This window comes from Epinephelus lanceolatus, chromosome 22, assembly GCF_041903045.1.
Source record: "Epinephelus lanceolatus isolate andai-2023 chromosome 22, ASM4190304v1, whole genome shotgun sequence".
Taxonomy (NCBI): Eukaryota; Metazoa; Chordata; class Actinopteri; order Perciformes; family Serranidae; genus Epinephelus; species Epinephelus lanceolatus.
Genome location: NC_135755.1, coordinates 34,390,621 through 34,413,404, shown reverse-complemented (window position 1 = coordinate 34,413,404; position 22,784 = coordinate 34,390,621). Strand labels below are relative to the sequence as shown.

Sequence of the window (22,784 nt, the reverse complement as noted above, 5' to 3'; positions counted from 1 at the left end):
TAGTTTAAATACGCTGCCAAAAATCTTACATCAAGAAATAATTCAACCAATAGTTTTCTCTAAACCACAAATATCATTACTATTTGTGTACAGATTAAACAAACAAATTAGGTGTTGCGAACAATGACTGTACACAAGGACGGACAAGCCTCTCCACCTCCTCCAAAAAACAAAAACAAAAATGAAGCCAAAATATCATGGATGTGCTCACACTGCTATCTTGAGCTGGTGACTTTGTACTCTGCCATCAGATTGCAAGCAGCGCCACAGATTGTGAGCACACTTATTGGCACACACAGCTGTCAATCATGACATCACACCCCTCTTTTATAGCATCAAATAACCGATAAAAACCAAACCTATCAGAAAAACGAACACTTGTACATATAGCAGCGTGAAAAGAACTAGGGCTGACAAAAAAATTTAAAAAAAAAACATCTTTGGGAAAATGTATTTGACTTTTACTTTGGTTCTTTAGGCCCTGTCTACATGCATTTGCAATTACTTTTGTAAACATTTTTTTTTCTCTACGTTTAAGTTTAGGGATCTAAAATGGATATTTTTTAAAATGCCCTCTAAGATGAAGATTTATCAAAACTCTGTTGACTATCTGTGTACACATGTAAAACAGAGCATTTGGAAAACAATGACGTAATCTTCTGAAATTGCACATTCCTATTGATGATTTGTGCTATGAGCAAACACTGGAAATAACAATAACAATGGCAGACGACTGGTTTGCTAATGTTTTATTAGCACTGCTTGGCCTAATGACTTCTTAAACTTAAACTCACCACTTCATGGATAAATGGAGACACTGCTGCACCCAAAGTTTTTGCTCCGCCTTAGCGTCCGGTGTTTATGGTTGGACACTTTCCAGAGTGGAACTGTTGTTGACGAGGAGTGGAAGGAAAACTATCGCATGTCCAAAGCATCACTCGAATGTTTAAGTGTGCTTTTTTGTCCTTATATTAAATGGGAATCAGCAGTGATGAGGTCTCCATTAGTATTTTGAGAAAATGTTAGCCTGTACACTTCACAGACAGACAGCTAAAGCCTGGACCACAGGTGGGTCCATCTACGTCTTGTCGCCTGCCTACTTTTGGGCTTGCACACGTGTTTTCAGCAACACACAGGCATGGAAAATTGTCTTTTTATAATCATATTGACATCAGATCGCCTTTCACTACGGTCCCAGATACGAAGTATTTATTTTTGGAACACTTCCTGTTTCTGCTTCAAAATTAAAGTTCCCTGACAACTTGTCTGTGAACAGAATCTCTTCATTTGTTGACACCAGGGTTTTTATTGTGAAATATTTGCAGGACCATGTTGCTGATAATGCAGTGGCTTGTACGACTCCATAATATATGGAGTACTGGCGTTCAGTTGTTGAAATACAGTAAGTTAGTTACAGCTGCAGGCAGCTCTGCAGCAGCGCCACTGTCTATGCGAACACTAATGAAGATATTTTATAAAATGAGGCCGTGCGGATGGATTTTATTTTTTTAAATGGAGAAAAAAAATATCTGTTAAAAAATATCAGGGCCTTACTTTGACCCACGTCTTAACATGGAGGGGGTGGGGTTTTTGACCTATACTGCAGCCCGCCACCAGGGGGCGATCGAGATGTTTTGGCTTAACTTTAGAGGAGCTGTCATGTTGTCCATCTTGTTATACAGTGGTTAATAGATGTAATCCATGCTAGTTGTTTCCCTTTTTCAATTTTCATGCTCAGCTAGTCACATCCTAATGCCAGAAACACACCAAGCATCAGTAAACTGCAGCCTGCCCTGAGCTGCCTTGCAATGGCTAAGAAAAGCTGCGGCAGCCGCTCTGAGCTGAAGCCTCATGTCATGAGAAACACACAAACTTGCCTCCTGGCTGCAGAAAAATGCGATTATTGTGGCAAGTTATGCTGTAAAGTTTAGCTGATTCAAAACACATATTAAACATGACTCAATATCGACAATTTCAAACACAAGTACACAAATCGGCTTCACTATAACTCGCAGAATTCACAGACAAAACACTTGTCTTTATCTGGACACATTTTCCCCACAAATACAACATGCTAATGTTGTTAGCATGAGCCTATGGCATTTTACATTGTATAAATCAGCCTAACAGCTAGTGGAGACTTCCTCTACTCATATGAAGCCAGGGACAACAGCAACATTTAAGAACGGAAATTTGGAATTCAAAATTCGGCTCCATTACAGCTCATAAGGTTCACAGACAAAACAATTGTCTAATACTAAACACGTTTTCCAAACAAATACAATATGCTAATGTTATTAGCTTTGCAACTACGGGAGATTTCTCTACTCATATGAAGCCAGAATAAATCACACACAAGACTTAAAATGTTATTTTGTGTGGGCTTTGTTGTCTTCACAATTTATATTTTCTAATCTGTGAAATAAAAGTAAATAAAAGCTTTGGTTTTTAGCTTAAAAAATAGACAGAGGGTCTGTGTCGCCATGACATGTAGTGACATTTCTGGGAAGGTGCACAGAGCCTACGCCGTAGGTATGGTGTCGATTATAAATCCTGATTAACACTGATTTTACTGTATCACAGGGCTCCAGACTAACTTTTCCACTGGTGGCACCAGCACATGATATGGTTGCACCCTTTCTTTGGTACAGCATAGTATTAATCAATGGCCTTGCATGCTGACAAAAAGGTGACTTAATTTGCACAACCTACATTGATGTTAAGATTGACAGTTACTCAAGACTTGATATTTGCAAAATATTTTAATCTGAGTATTCAGTTTCTCTGCCACAAGTAGTAGCTGACATTATACATCATCTTGTATTATATAATTTGATTATTATAATTCAATAATTATTATACAATTTCTAATTTGTCTCTCCCTGCCTGCACTTTTATCATCAGTGACGTCTGAGTGGGAACCTCTTGTCTTCTTTCTGTCCCCACCAGCTCTCTCTCCTCATTTTGCTGTTAAAAATGTTCAGCTAAAGACTACTTCTTTTTTGTAACATGGCAACAGCTAATGATGTACATGTGTATCACATGCTGTGTGTAGGGCACCAAGTGCCAATGATAATGATCATTATGCATAAATTGAACCACATGAAATTTTAACTGCACACAAAAAAGGTCACAGAGCAGGTTATGTCTGTTTTTTGATAAGGTTTTAAATTACATGTTAACATTAGCAGACGGAGTGAAGCACATGACACAAAAATGTGGTTACTGTTCTAATAAAAAGTGATAATCAGTGAGGTACCATACAATCAAATAACAAAATGAGATTAAAATCCATATACTCAAAGGAAGGTTATAAATAATTAGAGAGATCATTTTATTAGCAAGATCAGATTTTTTTTTGAGCACTTGGGGCCCAAACAACTAACTGATGATAGAGTGCTGCAGGGATGGCTTTTATTTGTAGGTTTTGGATTACTGCAGAAAATAAGCTCTGTGGCAAACAAACGTTTATGATACTTACATGTTTTGCTCAGCAAGATAATCTTCACAAATGAATGTTGATTTTATGTTTTTGAAGCTTAATGCAATCGCCAGAAGTAAAAAAACTGACATTAAGCTATAAATAAACAACACCACAGTTGCATGACTTCATCATCACCACTACATCAAGGTTGTAAAGCATGACGTCCTGTCTCCTTTAGCCATTTGTTCGCAACCTTTTTTTATAAACATGTAAAGGTTTCAAAATTCACGAGTTGTGTATTACTGATTTCAAACGTAGTTAACAAACATGGGGTCTTTTAAGCTTGTGTTAACCACAGACCTTATGTCAGCCATCTAACCAGAAACCCATTCAAAAACCCATTGACTTTGAGACAAGGAGAAATGAGAGTGCTAAAATGCTGACTCAGTTGAGGGTTTTAGGACTCACACAGCTCTCTATAAGTTAAATGTAGAAAAACTCAAGCTTCATCAAGCCTTATCCTACAGCTATTGTCTTAACTAGTAAAGACCCTAGTAATGTGTGGAGCCAGGAGACATCTTTAGTGACATCCAATCAAAGAAACTCTGTGAATCTGACATGGTTAAACATTTAACATGGACACATTACCTAAGTTGGTAAATTTCATCCAGCAATGCCACTGTTATGGAGAGAGGATATCATCAGACGCATTAGGAGGATGGAGGTGGGGGTTTATTCTGCTGGTGAGAAGAAAGGCAGAAAGGAATGACAGATAATGAAGAGACAGCACCATAACTGTGGGATAAAACAGCAGCCAGACTGTGAGTCAGAACAGAACAGAAAAGTTTTGTAGCGATCCGAAGGCAATTATTTTCACTGATTTTGTATTGGCACTCAAAGTTACACAAAGTATTGACAGAGCAGGGTGACACAGTGCAGTGACAGTGCTTGCTTGATAGAATATTAAAAAGAAATAAGACCAAAGCTGTGTTTAGTATGTATTGCATAGACAGTGTATCAATTTATAAACCATTACAGAATTAATCTTTTCATAGTTGACTGTGTGCCGCATCAGCTTCCAACAGGAACTGTAATATCCTTTGTTTCACCAAAACTCGGCAAAATACTAGACAGCACCATTCAACCAGGTGACTCTTTTTCTATATGCCAATCTGACAGAGCAGAGGACTCTGGGAGAGTTAGAGAGGAGGCATGCACTTTAACAGTAAATAAGGACTGGTGTGTTGGTGGGAATATGAGGTGCTGTCCTGTTCCTGCTGTGAATCAATGCTATACACCGTTCAGAGGCGGCTGCAGTGTAGTGCTGTGTTCGGGAGAAGCGACCATATGGTCATCTTGTTGGGGTCAGAATGTGTGTAGTTAAATCATTCCATAACCAGAAACTATGGATTACCAGAACCATTGAGAAACATAGACAATTATAAAGCAACAGTCAACAATGTAAGTAAATGCAAAAAGGACTAAGTTACAGTGTACAAGTTAAAGAAGCTGATGGGTCACATTTCACTGGAGCTGTACCTTGTATATGTCCATATGACAAAAAATTATCTTCTTTGATTGGACAACACTGCAGATGTCTCCTAGCAATGGCTCCATGCATTGCTAAGGTCTTTACTAGCTAAGACATTACTTACAGGATGAGGCTTTTGTTATTATGTTATTGTTGATACCCATGAAAACACTAAAACCAACGTGTTAGTCCATCACTTGATACTTTGTGACTTCCCTACCCTGTAGCTTTCAGCTCCAAGCACAATTGTTTCCATTGCTAAATAATTTCCTAAAACATGTTCATGAGGGTCCTAAGGACAGAGGGATGTCGTCTGCTGTAAAGCCCTCTGAGGCAAATTGTGATTTGTGACATTGGGCTTTATAAATAAAATTGATTGCTTGCTTGATTGCTTGATTGCTTGCTTGATTGATTGATTGATTGATTGATTAAAACAGCCAAACACTGCAGTTTTTATTGAACATTAGGCCTACTCAAACAGGAGGAAATGGTCCGTATGGTTACGACTGCTTTCAGCGGCACATCAATCCACATTTGATGCTGTAGTGAATATTTATGGCAGTAGGAACCCAAATAAACTACAGTGTGTTCATAGTAAAGCAGGAAGATGTCACCCAGTGCAACAGTGTGGCTCACTGTAAGGATGCACAATATGGATTCTTCTTGCCAATATTTTATATGCTAATTTGGCCGATACCTGATACCGATATACGATATATCTGATATGTCCCCACCTAATTTTAGTGATCATCAGATCTCTTCTGTAGTGGAATTAACATCATATTATGCATGCATACTCTTATCCTGATGGCCCACCAGCAGATGGAGACATGAAATACAATACTTTTCAATGCATGTAATATTAATTTTATTGTGCAAAATAAGAAAAAGCATGTTGGCTGATTCTGATAGTTATTTTAAAGCTGATATTGGCTGATACCAATGACATGCCGATATAATCATGCATCCCTAGCTTTGGAAAACAAAAACTATTAAACACACTGGCACAGAGTCTAGAGACGCACACAAAACTTGTTAGTAGGATGCATTCATTGGTGGTTAGGGTCTGCACATGAGATTTGTTGACAATAACAGAATTATATCATCAGACTCACCCTTTAATTTTAAATGCTGGGCCCTTATTTAATCAATAGTTTAAAACTAGCTAGTCACAACTTTGAAAGGACTTAACACACAACAAGGCAGTCATTATAATATATAATATATCTACATTTATGTAGACAGTAGCTCTCATTTATTGCATATAGGCTATACTGTACAGGCTAGCTGTATTTGTTTATGATAAATAGTGTAACATAATAGAACAGTAGTTTAGTAGTTTCTAATTTTGCAGATTTGGTCCTGGGCAATGCTGATTCCATGGCTACAGCCTAGACACACACATTTATTGATGGATTTACTAATAGCTGGTGCATCCTAATTCTGAACCAAAGTGGTGGACAGACGGACTTAATAACAGACCAATGTGACCATCCTGAGTGCCCTTCCACTAATGGACTGACAACAATTCAAAGGTTTTAAGGCTTTTATCTATTCAGCAATATGGATGTCTTTTGTATCCGTGGTTCAGTCTTAGCAATATGTTTGTCAAACATAGGATTGCTATGACATTAAAGCAGTAGTGACAACAGCAGCCTTGGTTGTATATTAATGTAAAGCAATGGGTATGCATTTCTTTTTTTTTTTTTTTTTTTACTTTTTTAACACACACACACACACACACACACACACTGATATATTCCGTATATCAAGCAGTACTAATGCAACTTCAAAAGGATGATTGCCTGTCATTAACGCTGGCAGAAGGGAAGGTTGGTGTGGAACTTACAGCCTGTCGAGGAGTGGAAGACTAATTAAGACTTCGGACTCTCTGTTCTTCCTCATCCATCATTGATGTTTCTCGAGGGGTACCGTTTATACTGAACTTTAGCGACTGTTACATCTGGACTGCTTATATACATAGACAGGCTGTCTAAGCTCAGTGGAATTCTACTGTTGGCCTCCAAAGAGCAGAGCTGAGTCTCTGTACTGACATGACTTTTGGATGCATGAACAAAGGCGGAGTGGCCTTTTGCACTTTTTGATGCACACCAGCTCTATCAAAATAGATCTAGTAATTTCAAACTAATCGTTTGGCAATTTTATCACCAAATAACCATATCATCTTGCCTCAACCACCACACCATACAGTTTGGCAGTTATTTTCTGGTATTGTCACTGTACCTGGAGTGATGTCTTCAGTCAGTTTAAGTCATGGTAGTCAAAGCTTTAGAGAACTGGGAAGCTGTTGACCACAGTGATCAACTTTTCCTCCATTTTGTCTGACCTTTTTTCAGTAGTTGACTGGACAGGAAAACGACTCTATGCACACAACTTGTGCAGCATTAATCCAAACAATCTCTTTTTGCTGAGTAGTGCCTAGGCGTTTTAACTTTATCCATGCAGAGCTCATATGATGCTCGTGTGCAGAAGTGTTTTAAGTCATAACATTTTAGTGGAAAATACATGTGTTTGTTAAGTACTGAGCAAATGACTGGATGAATGACACTTGCATTGGACTTTGTAAATGCGTGTTTTGATATAGTTTTGCTGTTGTTAAACAAGGTCACTATGAACTTAAATTCATGAAAAATATTCTCTTTTTTGTAAACTCTGTTTACCATTGAGGCTAGTGGGGAAAAAAAAGTTTTCTTCATGAATTCAACAGAACATGCAGTGTATAAATGAAGGAAGGACATTCATGGACAACTTATATCCTGTGGGGCTGAGGTTGGTGACATCAAACCATTAAGATGAGCTTGCTTCCTGCCTGAAGAGACAGAAAAATACATATACCCCTACCACCATCACATGAAACAACTATGTCACTTTTTACTTTGCAAAATCGTAATGTGCTCCAAATCTATGTTGAGCAAGTCAAAGCATTTTCAGTACAACATCATGAATACCAAGCTATTTCATTCAGCGTACTGGATCATCAAAAGACCACTTTAGACCATGAGGGATTGGTCGGAAAATCAAAGACCAACTTACACCTTAGACCATGTCAGACAATCAAAAGTGCACCATAGACCATGAAAGATTGGTTAGATAATCAAAAAGCCAAATTAGACCATGAGAGATTGGTCGGACAATCTGAAGACCAACTTAGACCATGAGAGAAAAGTTTTGATAGGTGATCTTTTGATTGTCCAACCAATCAAAGGACCTTCTTACAATGGGAGAGGCTGGTCGGACAATCAAACGACCACCTTAGACCATGTCGGACAATCAAAAGTGCACCATAGACCCTGAAAGATTGGTCAGACAATCAAAAAGCCAAATTAGACCATGAGAGATTAGTCGGACAATCTAAAGCCCAACTTAGACCATGAGAGACTGGTCAGACAATCAAAAGACCACCTTAGACCATGTTGAACAATCCAAAATGTATCTTAGACCATGAGAGATTGGTCAGACAATCAAAAAGCCAAATTAGACCAGGAGAGATTGGTCGGGCAATCTAAAGACCAACTTAGACCAGGAGAGATTGTTTGGACAATCAAAAGATCACCTATCAAAACTAAGCAAGACTATCAATACAGAATTCTTAGACTAACTAAAGCAAGTGTTGCCTTCCAAAGACCATCTTAGACCATCAAAGACTATCTCATCAAAGGACTTGCCCATTTCCAGTGGGTAAATCCAGGGCTGAATTTGTCTCCCAGTTAACCCCTAGCAGGATACACAAGTAAAGGACCAGTGTGTAGCCTACATTTAGTCACAAGACCAGACAATCAAAAACTAATATAAACAAGCAAGATCAGATTTGACACCTTTACAAAACCAGTGTAGACCATCCAAGACTGATCAACAAACACCACCCTAGACCATTTAATGACTAGTGTAGACTTCACAGAATATACTGGGTCATCAAAAGATATGTTAAAACCAACAAAGACCAGGTTAGAGCTTAAAATCTAAGGCTACCTAAGTCTTAAAAGACTTCAAAGACTGGCAACAACTTTCTAATATGTTTTTCAGTCTTTGTTGTAGCTCTTAAACAATCATTCCCATTAGGCAATCTGAATGTACTGTATACCATTGTGTTTCCCCATTGTGTCTCTCATAGATAAGACTTCTTTGCAGTTGCTCACAACAAAAGAGGCCTACAAACCCTTGGTATTTAGGAATGAAACAAGAACGGATAATTGAAGACAATGACTAGTGCCCATATCATCAGATTATTACGTGCAAAATTGCATACACTGATAAATGTAGAGATGAATGTGCTGTAGTTTGACACAGATATTTTTATGTAAATGAGCAAAGCAGCTTTCACGCTGTCCAACTGTCATGTCTAGACAACAGGAAATCAGTCATTTGCAGCAGCACCATTCTGACCTTTGCCTGTTAAAAGACTGTTAAGGAAAATCTATATACAACAGCCCTGAACATAGCTGTGTTTGCATGGAGGTCATTTGCTTATAACGGATGCACACTTTGCTTTCACTGCAGGCAGCACTGTGATATCTTTTAAGTTCAGTGAGGTTACTATATATAGCAACATCATCATTGAGCAATATTGTAAACTTCTCTTCTGACATGCAGCCCATCACTTCTTTTGTTTCTCATAGTATTTGGCCAAACACTCATAAAAAGCATTGGACATAGAGAGGTTCTCTGCCGTAAAATGGTGGATTACCTCCTCCCAGTTGGGATTGAGTTACTGCCCCAAGTGAGGGAGTTAAAGTATCTTGGGGTTACATTCATGAGTGAGGGTAAAATGGAGCATGAGATGGATTTGTTGTTTGGCGTGGTGTCTGCAGTGATGCGGGCGCTGTGCAGAACTGTCGTGGTGAAAAGGAAGCTGAGCCTGAAGGCAAAGTTTTCAGTTTACTGGTCCATCTACGTCCCAACCCTAACCTATGGTCAAGAGCTATGGGTAATGACCGAAAGAATGAGATCGCAGATACAAGCAACCCAAATTAGTTTCCTCTGAAGGGTGGCTGGGATCAGCCTTTGAGATAGGGTACGGACCTTGGACATCAGGAGGAAGCTTCGAGTAGAGCCACTGCTCCTTTGTGTTGAAAGGGGCCAGCTGAGGTGGTTAAGGCATCTGATCAAGAGTCCTCCTGGGCCCCTCCTATTGGAGGTGTTCTGGGCATGTCCAACTGGTGGGAGACCCCAGGGCAGACCCAGATCATGCTGTAGAGATTATATATCTTGTCTGGCCTGGGAACGCCTTGGGGTCCCTCAGGAGGAGCTGGAAAACGTTGCTGGGGAGAGGGACTTCTGGAATACTTTGCTCAGCCTGCTGTGCCCGGGAGTCAGCTTCGGACAACTGGTTAAAAATGGATGGATGGATGGATGGATGGATATAGACAGGATGTGGTGGTAATTGACACAGCCAGGACCTTTATATGGACACAACTCATTACCAGGTTGTCAAATACTGATGCCTTGTCATGCCCTGTGGTGCCTCATTGTTACACACCAGACATCCGTAAGTATCTCTTTGAGACGCACTGCTGAAAGACATTGTAACACACAGTTCAAATAAACACAAGAAGTTTGTGCTCTAGAGAAAGGATCAACACTCAGTGACAAACCTAAGCCCTATGATAAGCTAATATGGCAAGGCTTAACTATACAAACCAATGAGCAGTGATAACTAGCATGTCTTTGGGGTCATCGGGTGGGAACCTCCTTTCACCAGTGTTTCGTCTAGTTGGTCCCACGACACCTCCAGGAAGCTAGACAGTGATCTCTAGCGTCCCAGAGACACTCCCCTAATGCCAGGTCTCACTGCTCCCCTCCCTGCACCAACCCAATAACCTCCTTTACCTTACTTACACATGGCTTTCTCAGCCCAAAAAAGCACTGCCACCTTCAACAAACCCAGGCTCCGTACATGCGAGCTCTAGGTAGAAGCAGGGCTGATACTACCTTTCCTAGCACATTCACCACACTACAATACAAGCTAAAGTTAATATAAGCTAAAGTTAAAGGAGCGAAATGAACTTACAGGATCAGCAAACACACTCACCTTGCCGCATGGCCTCAAACAAAATGGATTCAAATAGGCCACTCCCACACTTAAATACTTCCTCTTCCTGGATTTCCTCCTGAGAGGAAGTGGATCTCTCCACCTGATCTCAAGGAGTTATGTGCCCTGTTTAGTAGTTCCCCCTGCTGGCCCCCAACTGACATTACTTCTTCTCTTATAGATAAACTGGCTACATTTAATTGCGTCATCTGACATTTCCCTCACTGTCTTCCTCAAACTCTGTCCCCGCACTCCGAGTTCCCCCAGGAGCGAGACAGCTGATCTTGCTATGAATCCCCTACACCCCACTTCCACTGGACAAATCCTAGTCTTCCATCCTCGCTGCTCAGCTTCTGCTCCTAAGTCTGCATATCTAAGCTTTTTTCTTTCATAGGCTTCTTCCACTGAGTCTTCCCAAGGAACTGTCAGCTCAATGAAATAAACTATCCGTTGACTCACTGACCACAACACTAAGTCAGGCCTCTGCCTGGTACAAACTATTTCCTGGGGAACAACAAGCTTTCCCCCTAAATCTACTTGCATTTCCCAATCACAAGCACCTTCTAGGCGGCCACACCCTTGCCTCTTCACTAACTTATCTCTTCTGTGTTTCTCTCCCTCACGGACAAACTGAATTACTAAACTCCTATCCTTAACACCTTCTGAATTCACCTGTCTTCGTTTCCCTTCAATGCCTGCAGCTAAACATGTCAACACCTGGTAATGTCGCCATGTATATCGGCCTTGTGACAAGCTAACTTTACAGCCTGACAAAATATGCTTTAAGGTTGCGGTACATGAACACAATGGGCACTATGGGTCCTCATTTACCCACAGTTTTAGGTTCTGGGGGGTTGGTAACACGTCGTATGTAGCCCCTACCAGGAATCTAATACGATTCTCCTCCATACTCCACAGGTCCCTACAACTAAGCTTGCTCTTCTCTACACTTTCCCAATTCAACCACTGTCCCTGTTTAGCCTGGGCCACTACCTTTGCACCCCTTAGCATCTCTTCCTGTCTACGTATCTGTTCTACAACCAGCTTTCTTTTATCTTTGAGACCTGCTTTATTCCATACCGGTTTGCCTGAGCCAAGCCCCAGGCCTCGCCGGCCAAACTGAACATTACCTACAATCTCTGCATGCCTAAGAGCTGCCTCTGCCTCCTGAAACTGCCGATCTTGGGTTCCACTTCCTCCCCTTGGTTGGATTTGGAACCACACTCCTAACTACCACGTCCTTACTCCCAGATAACAACAGCTCTGTCCTGACCTTGGTACATTTAAATTCCTCTGTTAAACTAGATACTGGCAGCTGAAGTATCCCTTTTCCATACAATGCAACACTACTTAGGCACCTAGGAGCACCCAACCACTTCCTAATATAGGAGCTAACCGACCTTTCAATTCTCTCCACTACGGATATTGGAATTTCATAAATTGACAATGGTCACATTAACCTAGGATATAGCCCAAATTGCAAACACCACAACTTCAACTTTCCTGGAAGTTCGGATTTATCTCTTTTATCCAATCCTTCTGCCACATCTTTCCTAAATTTCACCACCTGTTCCTCATCATTCAGCTCCACATTGTACCACCTACCTAAGCTCTTTACTGACTTTTCCCTAATTGTTGGGATTTCCTCATCATCTATGACAAACTTCCTATCACTTAACTTCCCTCTACGTATCGAGATGCTTCTAGATTTACTAGGCTTGATCTTCATGCTGGCCCACTTGAGGTTCTTATTTACCTTCTCTAATAGCCTCTTTGTACATGGCATTGTTGTGGTCACCAGTGTCATGTCATCCATGTAAGCCCTAACTGGTGGAAAATGCAACCCATCCTGCTGTCTCTCTCCACCTACTACCCACTTAGAAGCCCTGATGATTACTTCCATTGCCATAGTAAATGCTAATGGACAAATTGTACACCCTGCCATGATGCCTATTTCTAGCCTCTGCCAACCTGTTGTGAAGCCTGCCGTACTTAGACACAACCTAATATCCTGAAAATATGCTTTCACTAAGTTAACAACTACCTGTGGCACTCTGAAGTAGTCAAATGCACTCCAAATGAGGCTATGCGGTACTGAACCAAATGCATTTGCAAGATCTAAAAATACTACATGCAGGTCCCTTTTCTTAATCTTCGCTGCCTGAATCTGGTGCCAGATCATGCTAGTATGCTCTAAACACCCTGAAAAACCTGGTATTCCTGCCTTCTGCACCATGGTATCTATTAAGCTATTCCTTTCTAAGTAGCTAGCTAATCTCTGCGCAACTACACTAAAGAAAATCTTCCCCTCTACATTCAAGAGAGAAATCATCTGGAACTGGCTAAGGTCCACAGACTCCTTCTCCTTAGGAATGAGGACATCCCCTGCCCTATGCCATGCTCTTGGTATAATTTGCTTCTCCCAAACTATTCTTAGCCGTTTCCATAAAAATTTAAGGGTATCAGGCGCACTTTTATAAACCCGGTAGGGGAACCCGGTAGGGGACTCCATTAGGCCCTGGGGCCGAAGAAGACTTTGCATTTCACAACAGTTAATGTTGTGAAATGCTTCTTTTTAGGTTTAGGCAACAAAACTATTTGGTTAGGTTTTGAAAAGAAAATTGTGTTTTGGGTTAAAACAAGTACTTTTTTTTTAGTTTTTTTTTTTACATATGACAGTGCGTGTCAATGGTACGTACATTACATTGTGTTATGTTAAAAAAACAGGGACCTCTGTTGTTTCACATGTGACATAGGAATGTAAGTCACGTAATTTTACGCTAAAACATTGACTCTTAGTGTCATGCGGGACACAAACTGTGCTCTCCTGGGTGAAAGTCTGGTTTCATGGACTTTCTCACTCTTTAAACCACCTCAGGTGCTCTCAGTGTTGAGTATTGCCACTGGTAGACTTAAAAGGATAGTGCACCCAAAAATGAAAATTCAGCCATTATCTACTGACCCTCATGCTGAGAAACGCTCTGGTGAAGTTTTAGAGTCCTCACATCCCTTGCGGAGATCGGCAGGGGGAGCGGCTAGCACACCTAATGGCTGACGGCGCCCCAGACTAACGTCCAAGAACACAAAATTGAAACCACAAAATATCTCCAAGATGCTCATCTGTAGTGATCCAACTGTCCTGAAGCCCAGACATAAAAAGTTGTTTCGAAAAATGTCATTTGAACTCTGTTTTTAGCCTCACTGTAGCCTGTAGCTCTGACCGCTTCTCTGTGCTCCGCGCTCACGTGTGCGCACTTGCGGGAGACCAACGAAAGCATGAGCTTTGCTTACCCATGTTTACATCACGTGACACATGCACCGCAGGGGGAGACAACAGCAACCACAGAGCTAAAAGATAATTTGCACTACAGTCTTTTAGCAAAGGACAGCCCAACATGTCTGAAGACTTTGAATCTGAGGAGGAACAGCATTTCTTTGTTGAGCCGTATTTGTTTGAGCCCGAGTATACGGACACGGAACTCAGGCTACTGGATGAAGCAGCCGCCGCAGTTCATGAGCCTAACCCTCAGCCAGCCGCAGAATACTGGAGTCGAGCACTGGAAACCTGGTGGTGTAGTTGTTTCAAATGCAAAGCAATGCCAACAGATGAGGAAAGTCTTTGCTGCTCAGTCTGGGAATTGGTGATGCCTGCACTTGAGAATCTGGACATCAGTACTGACGAGACTGCTGCTCTTCAGAGACTGTGCATCACCGATCACCCTGAGCGCGCACACAATGAGCGCGGAGCACAGAGAAACAGTCAGAGCTAAAGGCTACAGTGAGGCTAAAAACAGAGTTCATATGATGTCAGCAGTTTCAACAGTAACACCGTCTCTGGTTCTAATTGGATCCCATGTGTGGGCTGTAATATGGATGTAGCCGATGTTGATTGGATGTGGGAGTGCAACTGCACTGCGGCTCCTTGGATGGAGGGGCCTGTAGAGAGAGCGGGCCGTTGCAAGTGATTCAGATTGCCTAGTTGAAAATATACCTGTCTTAAAAGATATATGATAACAAAAAGAATATTATTTATTTAAAAACAGTGCCATTTGCTATAAATGTCCTCAACAAGGCAAACCCGTCTGTTATGGTTCTCTATTCTTATTTTTTTAATAGTCGGAAGCTATCTACAACAAAACTATAGGCTTTTTCTATGTAAGCATAAAATCTGTAAATACACTATACCTGAGGGGATCAACAGATGTGAAATCTGGCAGTTGGTGGCTGCTTTCTCCACTGCCATTCAGTGGCTAACTAGTGGAGCTAACTGCTAACAAACTCCACAAGCCATTCAGCAGCTCCACCATCCACAGTCAGAGACACACACCTGATTATATGCTTCTGAATTACAGCTCATAACTCGTACTAATGGCTGATACTGCCCCAGAGTGTTTTTGCTGGCTAGCGTAACATCCTGGTGCAGAGTATTCACTGGAGTTTGTTGCTCATGCAGCATCTGAGGATAATTACAACCACAGCTGTTCCATCATTAACATTTTTGTCACGTCTAGTCTTGTCAACGAAAATGAAACATAGATTTTGTCTGAGTTTTTATTATCAAGATCTGTTTTTACCTTGTCATCATCTTGTTTTCATCATTCAAAAAAGGTTGTTGATGAACATTTTTTGTCATAGTTTTTGTCAAAAAAATTAACACTACATGTAGCTTGTCTCTCCCTCATAGCAACCAAATGGCACATTTTAGTAATTCTGTGGAGCACAGCTGAAACACATTGTAACACATGGTTAATGTTGTGAAACAGTTACCGTTAGGTTAAGGCACCAAAAATTCTTGGCTATTAGAAAAGAGATCATGTTTTGGGTTAAAATAAGTATGTTTATTATGTAACAGTAACTATAACAGTGACTTAAAGGCATCACATGAGTGACAGAAGTGTGCAACTACAATAAATCGTGCAATGTGATTTTAATACAACAGCAACTTTTGGTGTCATGCAGGGCATAGGTACGTAAGTTACATTACTTAAAAAAAAAAAAAAAGATTGACTTTTGTTTCACACAGGACACAAACTGTGGTCTCCTGGGTGAAACTTGTATTTTGTTTGTTTGTACATTTGTTCTTTATAGTACTTCAGGTGCTCTCAACATCAAGTATGGCTACGGATGGGTTTTTACATTGAAGTTAGCTGAAAGCCTGGTGCATCTTATAAAGATGCTAAAGGATGCTAAAGGATGCCATAGATGTCGATATCGCACGCCAAGGGGCATGACAAAATGTCAGTATTTGACATCCCCAGAATGAGATTGGGCTGTCAGTTGTCAAGACTGTTAAACTGCTATCTCTGCTTGTCTGCTATCATTCTTGTCATGTATTAAAATATGTACATATTAACATATCTGTACCGCAAAATGATAAGACAGCATCAGACACTGCAACTCTGAAGTCCTGAAGACACAGCCCACGTCTTCTAGGGGAAGTCAGTAAAGCTGTAGTTGTAATCCATCATTATGCATCACTGTGAAATGTCCTTCATACTCCCACTAATATTAAAGATTGGCAATAGCAATTCTTTCCTACTATCTAGCATTGCATATTAGTGAAAAAAAAATATATAGGGTGAAGGCTAAACGATCACTTTAGTGAGTTAAGATTTGAATTGTTACACTTTAATACCCAATTATTGATTTTTCTCTGTTTAAAATCATTGTTGAATGCATTTTACAAAAGAGTGCAACCACACAGAGGAGGATGTAGGGTTAGGTAAAAGCAAAGAAATTACAACCAGCATGGATTACCAGCTTCCTACACCACCCATTTTGATGGAGATAGCAAACACAGAGATCTGATGTAGACTGAAGAGACCCACATTTGTTTTGGATTAAAGAAGATATACTTTATCAGTCCCCAAAGGGAAATTTCAGTTTTTTTCACTCTGTTGTCATATACACACAGGCTCAAAGTACACACATATGCACGAAGAGGACCTATACATGCATTAAACTGAGAGCTGTCAGAGTGAGGGGGCTGCTTTGGACAGGTGCCTTGAGCAGTTGGGGGTTCAATGCCTTGCTCAAGGATACCTTGGTAGTGCCCAGGAGGCAATACCATACTTGGTCCTTGTCTGGACCGGTGACCCTCCACTTCCCATGGACTAAGTTAACTGCTGCCCCTTATCTTGTAAATCAAATAATAAGTTTAATTTTCTTAGTCTGTGGGAAGTAGAGATGTTGTAAATCATCTTATAGGGGGTCTGATAGAGGACTTAATGTTTATAGTTAGAGAAACCATTACATTTACTCAGTCACTCAATACAGAAAAAAATTAAACTCAGATGAATCATCACTATGGGTCCATAAAGAGGTAAAAGACAAAACAACACAGATGAGACATCATGAACAGTGAGTGATGGTGCTGATATTCATCATGCCTTATACTCATATTCTTTTTGTGTCAGTTAATTTAATATCTATTCTGCCACATTTATCAATAGTGAGGCCAGAAAATAGCAATAAAGTCACTCACTCACTGCAACAGAAACAGCTGTAAAACAATGACACAGCATGAGCCATTAATGCCAAAATACACCTTTATTCTTTGTTTTTAACATCACTGTGCGCTCAAGAAAAAAAACTACTATCTTGTGGTTGTTGTTGCACTTGCACAACTAAACTAGAGCCCTTTATTTGACATATTCATCATGAAGATCATTAACTGTTGCTAGCAACTGAAAATGACACTCGTGGTAAGCTCACATGTTCAAGTTTCAAGTCATAATTTGTACCTTTTTGAAATTGATGTGGCTAATGTTTAATGTCTAAAGGTTACATAATTCATATTCCTGTCACAGACACCATGTTGGTATTGTACTTTGACAACCACAAATCAGCAACACTAGTCCTAGTCTGGAAGGCAGGAGTTCTTCCGACCCTAAGAAGGTGGTCTAAAGCCTCCTACAGACTGTGAGATTTCAGCAGTCTTATAAGTTTAGTGCAGCTACACTGGACATGGATCTAATAAACTTGGGTACAACATCAAGTTTGATGTATGCAGACAGTACAGTGACAGCACCTACTGAATCACAGGGTAGGATGTACGATGCAATAGCTTCCCATACTGAGTGCGCAAGGATGCTGCACAGGTTATTACTTCTCCAACTGTGGTCACATTATTAAATAACCTAAAGTTTTGTGGGCACTATATACTGCAGTGTGTTTGCTAGCTGCTAGGTTGCTCACCTGGAAGCTGTAACTCTGCCACTATTTCCGTCCATGCTTTGTTCTTCTTTACCATGGTAATCATGGTTTATCATGGTAGGAGCTGGAGGACACATCATACAGGTAAGGCTTCTGCTGCCACAACTCTACAAGGTTTTCCTCTTTGCTGGAATCCCACATATTTCTTTTAGCGTGTTTTGCCTCCATGGCGAGCTGCTATCCGTCTGTTTGTTTGGGTTTAGCGTCAGCGTGTCATTTCATGCTGCATTTCTATTGGCTGGTTAGTAGATGTAGGTCTCATCAGCAGTCACACAGTGAAATGGTCATGCCAAATTTCTGACTCTCTGCGTTTGATCACAAGACCATGCCAACGGCCGCCCTTGAACCTCTCTCATTGTGTGATGTAGGACCACCATTTTAGAGCAGTGTTGGTTATCTTTTGTCTGGGACAGCCCAAAATTGCACAGTGTATTCTTGACTTTAAGGTCCACACACACCAAACTGACTTCAGAGAACTAACGGCAACAAGCTAGCCAACAAGCACATATGTACTGCGCCAAAATGAGAAGAAATCCCCCTCCATATCAGTAGATGGCAGTAGTCTGTTTGTCATTCAGAAAGGGAAACCAGGGGACCATCTTGGCGCTAGTTAGCCAGTTAGCCAATGTGGAAAGAACAGAGCATATTTACTGTATGCCAGTAAATGATAACATAAACCATCAGGAAACGTTTCTACTAAACTGATCAACGTCAACGATTCCACATGCTGCATCATCAAGAAAAAAAGTCAACTAGCACCGATGAGGGCCAATGGTGAGGGACACACCGCACTGACTTTTTTTTTTTATGAGACATCGCTGTGTTTCCAGTGAGGACTGTGCCACAAAAACTGGATGTTTTGGGCCAAAACATTATCTTTTCAAGTGTGTTTTTGTTCCTTAACATCACCACTGTACAGTTAAAACATAAAGACGCATAGTTTCAACACATCCACCACATAATAATGTACAAAATGTATATGTAGTTTGCAGAGACGCACAATGCCAATGCCTATTCTGGTGATTGGGTTGCGCTTAAACAGTACCTCTCAATTATTACTCATGGCCGATAGGGAATCAGTATGACAGAAGTCAGCCTACATGGGAATATGACAGAGTCTAGAAGATTTGGAGCCTGTGAAACAATACATACTGACACAGACACAGAAATGTCTTACATTCCTCTAAATGATGAAAAGAAACTAATGCAGTGTCAGGTCCTCTGAGGTAAGACTCATTTGTACTTTGATGTTGTACTTGGTGTCTGTCAGAGGCAAACTAAGTGACACTTCTTTGTTTTCTCACAGGTTTTTTACAATTCAGGTCACAGAAAATGGGAGCACAATGTATCCTGAAGGGAAGCTTCAGCAGAAACCTTATTATTTCTTTACAATCTGCAATGGCTGTGAGATGCAACCAGAGAACCTGAGTGCAGGAGCCAAGCAGCACCACCTTTAAGTGAACTCTGAATTTGATTTGACCTGCTGGAACACCCTCTTCAATCACCAGATGGAGTGTTTTCCACGTACTGTGTGTCCAAGTGCCTTGCTTCTGATCAGAACTCTGCACCTACTATATACTGGAACAGATGGGCAATAAGGTGTTTAGTTGTAAGAGACAATTTAATGCTACATGATTGCCCACAGTGGACAGTAGTGCCTTGAGAGCAGTTGCCACATACCCTGTTTTTCTATTGCTTAATGGAAAGAATGATAAAGGTTGTGTGGACCTTACAATGAGAATTCACTGACAAGCACAAGAAACCCAGGAGAATCAAGGACACATTGACTGTGAGAAGAGGAAATTAAGGACATCTTTTTTGGGCGATATTAACAAAGAAGCTACATATATAAATGCTTTTGTTATATGAACATCATCTGCAGATTGTCATAAAAAACAAAAGAACAATAGGGATTCCTGACACTACTTCCAGGCTGGCTGTCATTCCAGCAGCTCAAGGAATCCCTCAGTATCTCACTATATTCTACTAAATAGTCTGCTACTACAGAACTCACTATAATTTGAATCCTCTAAGATTCATTCAAAAAACCATAGCTCCTATGAGGTCTTTCCAAAGTGTCAGCGAGTGTAGAAGGTTTTTAGATATCTACACTATCCAGTGGTCTCTGTCCACTCCTATAGCTGCAGCCACTTGGCAGGCATGGGCCTATGGAAAATGTTGCTCCCGCAAGGTTGCTAAAACAGCTTTATTGAATAAATAATAAAGTATTACCATCCCTGTCTAGGCAAATGTAGGGGGGGGGGTGCACAAACTACTGTTGATCAAGGTTGGTAATCTGAGGTATTACAAATTCCAAGAATCCCAATGTTCAACTTAATCTCTTTATTAGCTAACATAATTCAAACTTAAAGTTAGCATCACATACCCACCAAAAGGGACCATGGATTTCAATGGGAGCCAGGACTATGGGTCCTATCCAACAGGACTGCCCTATAACACAAGTATGGACTATGAGGACTACTACCCGGAGCCTGACGCCAGTAAAATCATCATTCCATCCATTTATGCTCTTGTCTGCTGTGTAGGCCTTATTGGCAATGCCATGGTCATCTATGTCATTCTGAAATACGCCAAAATGAAAACAGCCACTAACATTTACATCCTCAACTTAGCAATTGCTGATGAGCTGTTCATGTTAAGTGTTCCTTTTCTGGCCACATCAGCTGCTGTCCGTCACTGGCCCTTTGGGTCACTGATGTGTAGACTGGTGCTGAGCGTAGATGGCATCAATATGTTTACATCAATCTTTTGCCTGACTGTGCTAAGTGTGGATCGTTACATAGCAGTGGTCCATCCTATCAAGGCTGCCCGCTACCGCAGACCCACTGTAGCCAAAGTAGTCAATGTCTGTGTTTGGGGGCTATCACTCATAGTCATCCTGCCCATCATTATCTTTGCAGACACTGTCCCTGCACAGGACGGTGGTGTGGATTGTAATTTCTTGTGGCCTGAATCGGCGTGGTCAGAAGCATTTGTGGTCTATACCTTCCTGTTAGGGTTTCTGCTGCCGGTCGGAGCCATCTGCTTATGCTACTGTTTAATGGTGGCCAGGATGCGAGCAGTGGGACTAAAAGCAGGCTGGCTTCAAAGACGGCGCTCGGAGAAGAAGATCACACGCATGGTGCTGCTAGTTGTGGCGGTGTTTGTCCTCTGCTGGATGCCCTTCTACATTGTCCAGCTGGTAAGCGTTTTCCACCGGCCCCCAGACCCAATGGTCACTCAGCTTTTTGTCATCCTCAGCTACGCCAACAGTGGCGCCAATCCTATTCTGTATGGCTTTGTGTCCGACAATTTCCGGCGTTCCTTTCAACGCATTGTGTGTTTCCGGTGGCTGGAGACTGGACTGGACGCGGAACAGGTGGATTACTGTGCTGTCGCTTTGAAGAGACAAGCAACATGTAGCCCTCTGGATTTTCCTAAGGACTGTATGGCTTCTGATATGGTGTTTCGCAATGGGACATTTACCTCCCGTACAACCACAGTGTAAGCAGAACAGGACCTAAAACAAGTAGCCACAACCCAAGATGGACTTTTTCAACCTTTGGCTTACACAGGGGAGTTTGATATTTAATTGTGAGTCATATGTTTGTTATAAAAACTCATACTCAGAAGTTCCAAATATAAGTTTGTGGAAAACACAAGTGTGCCAAACAAAAATATAATTGACCACACGTAAACTTGTTAATGTCAGGTGTCAGGAGGATTTTGGGACATCGGCCACAAAGTTGAGAAAACCCGAAGAACAGTTAATGGAAGAAAGAAAGTGTACAGTTCAGCAGCCAACCCCAGCTGGCTGACATGTTGGGATAAAAACTGACAATGAAAAAGATGTATATAACTGTAAGGATACCACTAATTCTGTTATCAAGTGGACAAGGATGTAAAGCACAGGTGAATGTAAGCACAAAATGGTAATGCTTAACATTTTGATTGATAGGCATAAGAGGCTGCCTGGGAAGCCCATGAGTTAAACTGTTAACCCCAATCCATCCATGACATAAAATTCTAATGTAAAGTCTACATAAATGCCCAGGATTGTCAAAATGACACAAAAACTTTATGTTCACTCGACACAAAAACTCATCTCTCTTGACATAATTTTGTTAATGGTAAGTCAACAATTTTTGAGTTTTGAGCTAAGTTGACTAAAATGTATGAAGCTGATTTCACCTAATAAGTTGAAGGTCAATAAATAACACTATCATTGTGCTCTTATTGTGACAACATATTGTGATGTGTTGGGGCTAGATGGGTGGAGTTTTCCAGCATGCCATGAGACAATGTGTTTAAGGCCATAAGCTGAAGAAAACTGTGTTTAAATGTGTTTTAAATCACTCACGTTACCCATTACACAGTGATTAATGTTTATGTGTTTTACAATGCTTCTAATGGGTTACAGTTAATGTTGTGGTAAAAAACATTTTCCACCACGAGTTATGTCGTATACACAGTTAGTGACCTCCTGCCTGTGTGGATATAAGAGTGTCTTTTAAAAAGTTTAGGCAAGGCAAAATAAAGAGCACTTCCAGGTTCAGCCTTCATCT

General features: G+C 40.9%; 1 protein-coding gene across 1 annotated transcript in view; it reads left to right on the top strand.

Moving 5' to 3' along the window:
* The window catches only part of sstr1b (somatostatin receptor 1b), a 39,973-nt gene extending 17,525 nt beyond the window's left edge, over window positions 1-22,448 (top strand). The window contains exon 2 of the mRNA XM_033651841.2: window positions 19,526-22,448. Coding sequence (XP_033507732.1) covers window positions 20,621-21,727 — 1,107 coding nt within the window. The 5' untranslated portion in view covers window positions 19,526-20,620 and the 3' untranslated portion in view covers window positions 21,728-22,448. The remainder of the gene's footprint in view (window positions 1-19,525) is intronic.
* Window positions 22,449-22,784: the final 336 nt, after the last annotated feature.